At 37.7% G+C, this 993-nt stretch overlaps 1 protein-coding gene across 2 annotated transcripts in view; it reads left to right on the plus strand.

Moving 5' to 3' along the window:
• The window catches only part of pik3c3 (phosphatidylinositol 3-kinase, catalytic subunit type 3), a gene marked incomplete in the record, with an annotated part of 19,645 nt that continues 18,652 nt past the window's right edge, over positions 1–993 (plus strand). Inside the window, 1 exon segment of one of the 2 annotated variants that reach the window (XM_014025518.1) lies at positions 1–345. In XM_014025518.1, the coding sequence (XP_013880972.1) occupies positions 281–345 (65 nt within the window). 2 annotated transcript variants of the gene reach the window in all.

Raw genomic sequence — 993 nt, forward strand, 5'->3', positions numbered from 1 at the left:
TGTGTAGCTACTAATAACCTGAAATCATCATGCCCGGCGAAACAACCGTGTTATTAGTGTATTTATGATGAACAAAAGCACGTAGCTGTCTTTGTGAAGCTGTTGGCAGAGTGACGGAGTGTCTAACCCTGTCGTCCGGGGAGGGTTTATCGCAGCTGGAGTGATTGTGTTGCTGCTCCGAGGCCTCGTCGCAGAGAAAGTCTCGTACAACCGTCCCCGGGATTTCATGTTGAAGTCGTCTGGTTTGGAGGGTCCGAATTGAGTGTTTTCCCGTCGGAAGATGGACACTGACAAATTTAACTATGTCTACAGCTGTGACTTGGATATTAACGTTCAACTTAAGATGTAAGTTCGGTGCTTAAAGACGTCTGTTTCGGTGGTGAGGCGGCTGAACTACTTTTTGTGTCTGTGCGTCCTGTCAGGATGCTGCTGTTGTTTACAGTCTCTGTGTTATGAAACTGCAGAGTCACATTATTGTTCATTTTCTTTAAAGCTAACTCTGTTAGCTTATCAGAAAACTGCAGCATGTTTGAATTTTCTGCTAACTGTGTTTGTTACCTATTCATGGCGGCATCAAGTCATAAAAATAAGCTCGTAAAACAGAAAGTACTTTTGCTGAGCTAAGTTTACTTTTAGTACTGACTYATGGAGTATGTGCCTCCTGAGTGAGTAACAGTTATTACACACTGTGTTCTTTATTCATGTTCACAACTATTAGASTTTATTTATTGCATTCTAGATGTCTGGTTTTATAAGTATTAAGGTGCCAGATCATTTAATAATCAGTGGTAATAATAAACTGCATTAACTGAGTTGAATCAAGCGTAAATATAATTTAAGTCATTTTTTTATTATCAGATTTTAATGTAAACTACCTGTATTTTTTAGTAAAGGTCAACATCTGGAAGATGATATTAAAAATGCCAGATCAATGTGTATATTTAAGAGAATGAAAATGATTCATTTGCTGGAGAAATATGTAAATATATAAAT

The sequence above is a fragment of the Austrofundulus limnaeus genome, unplaced genomic scaffold, assembly GCF_001266775.1.
Source record: "Austrofundulus limnaeus strain Quisiro unplaced genomic scaffold, Austrofundulus_limnaeus-1.0 Scaffold482, whole genome shotgun sequence".
Taxonomy (NCBI): Eukaryota; Metazoa; Chordata; class Actinopteri; order Cyprinodontiformes; family Rivulidae; genus Austrofundulus; species Austrofundulus limnaeus.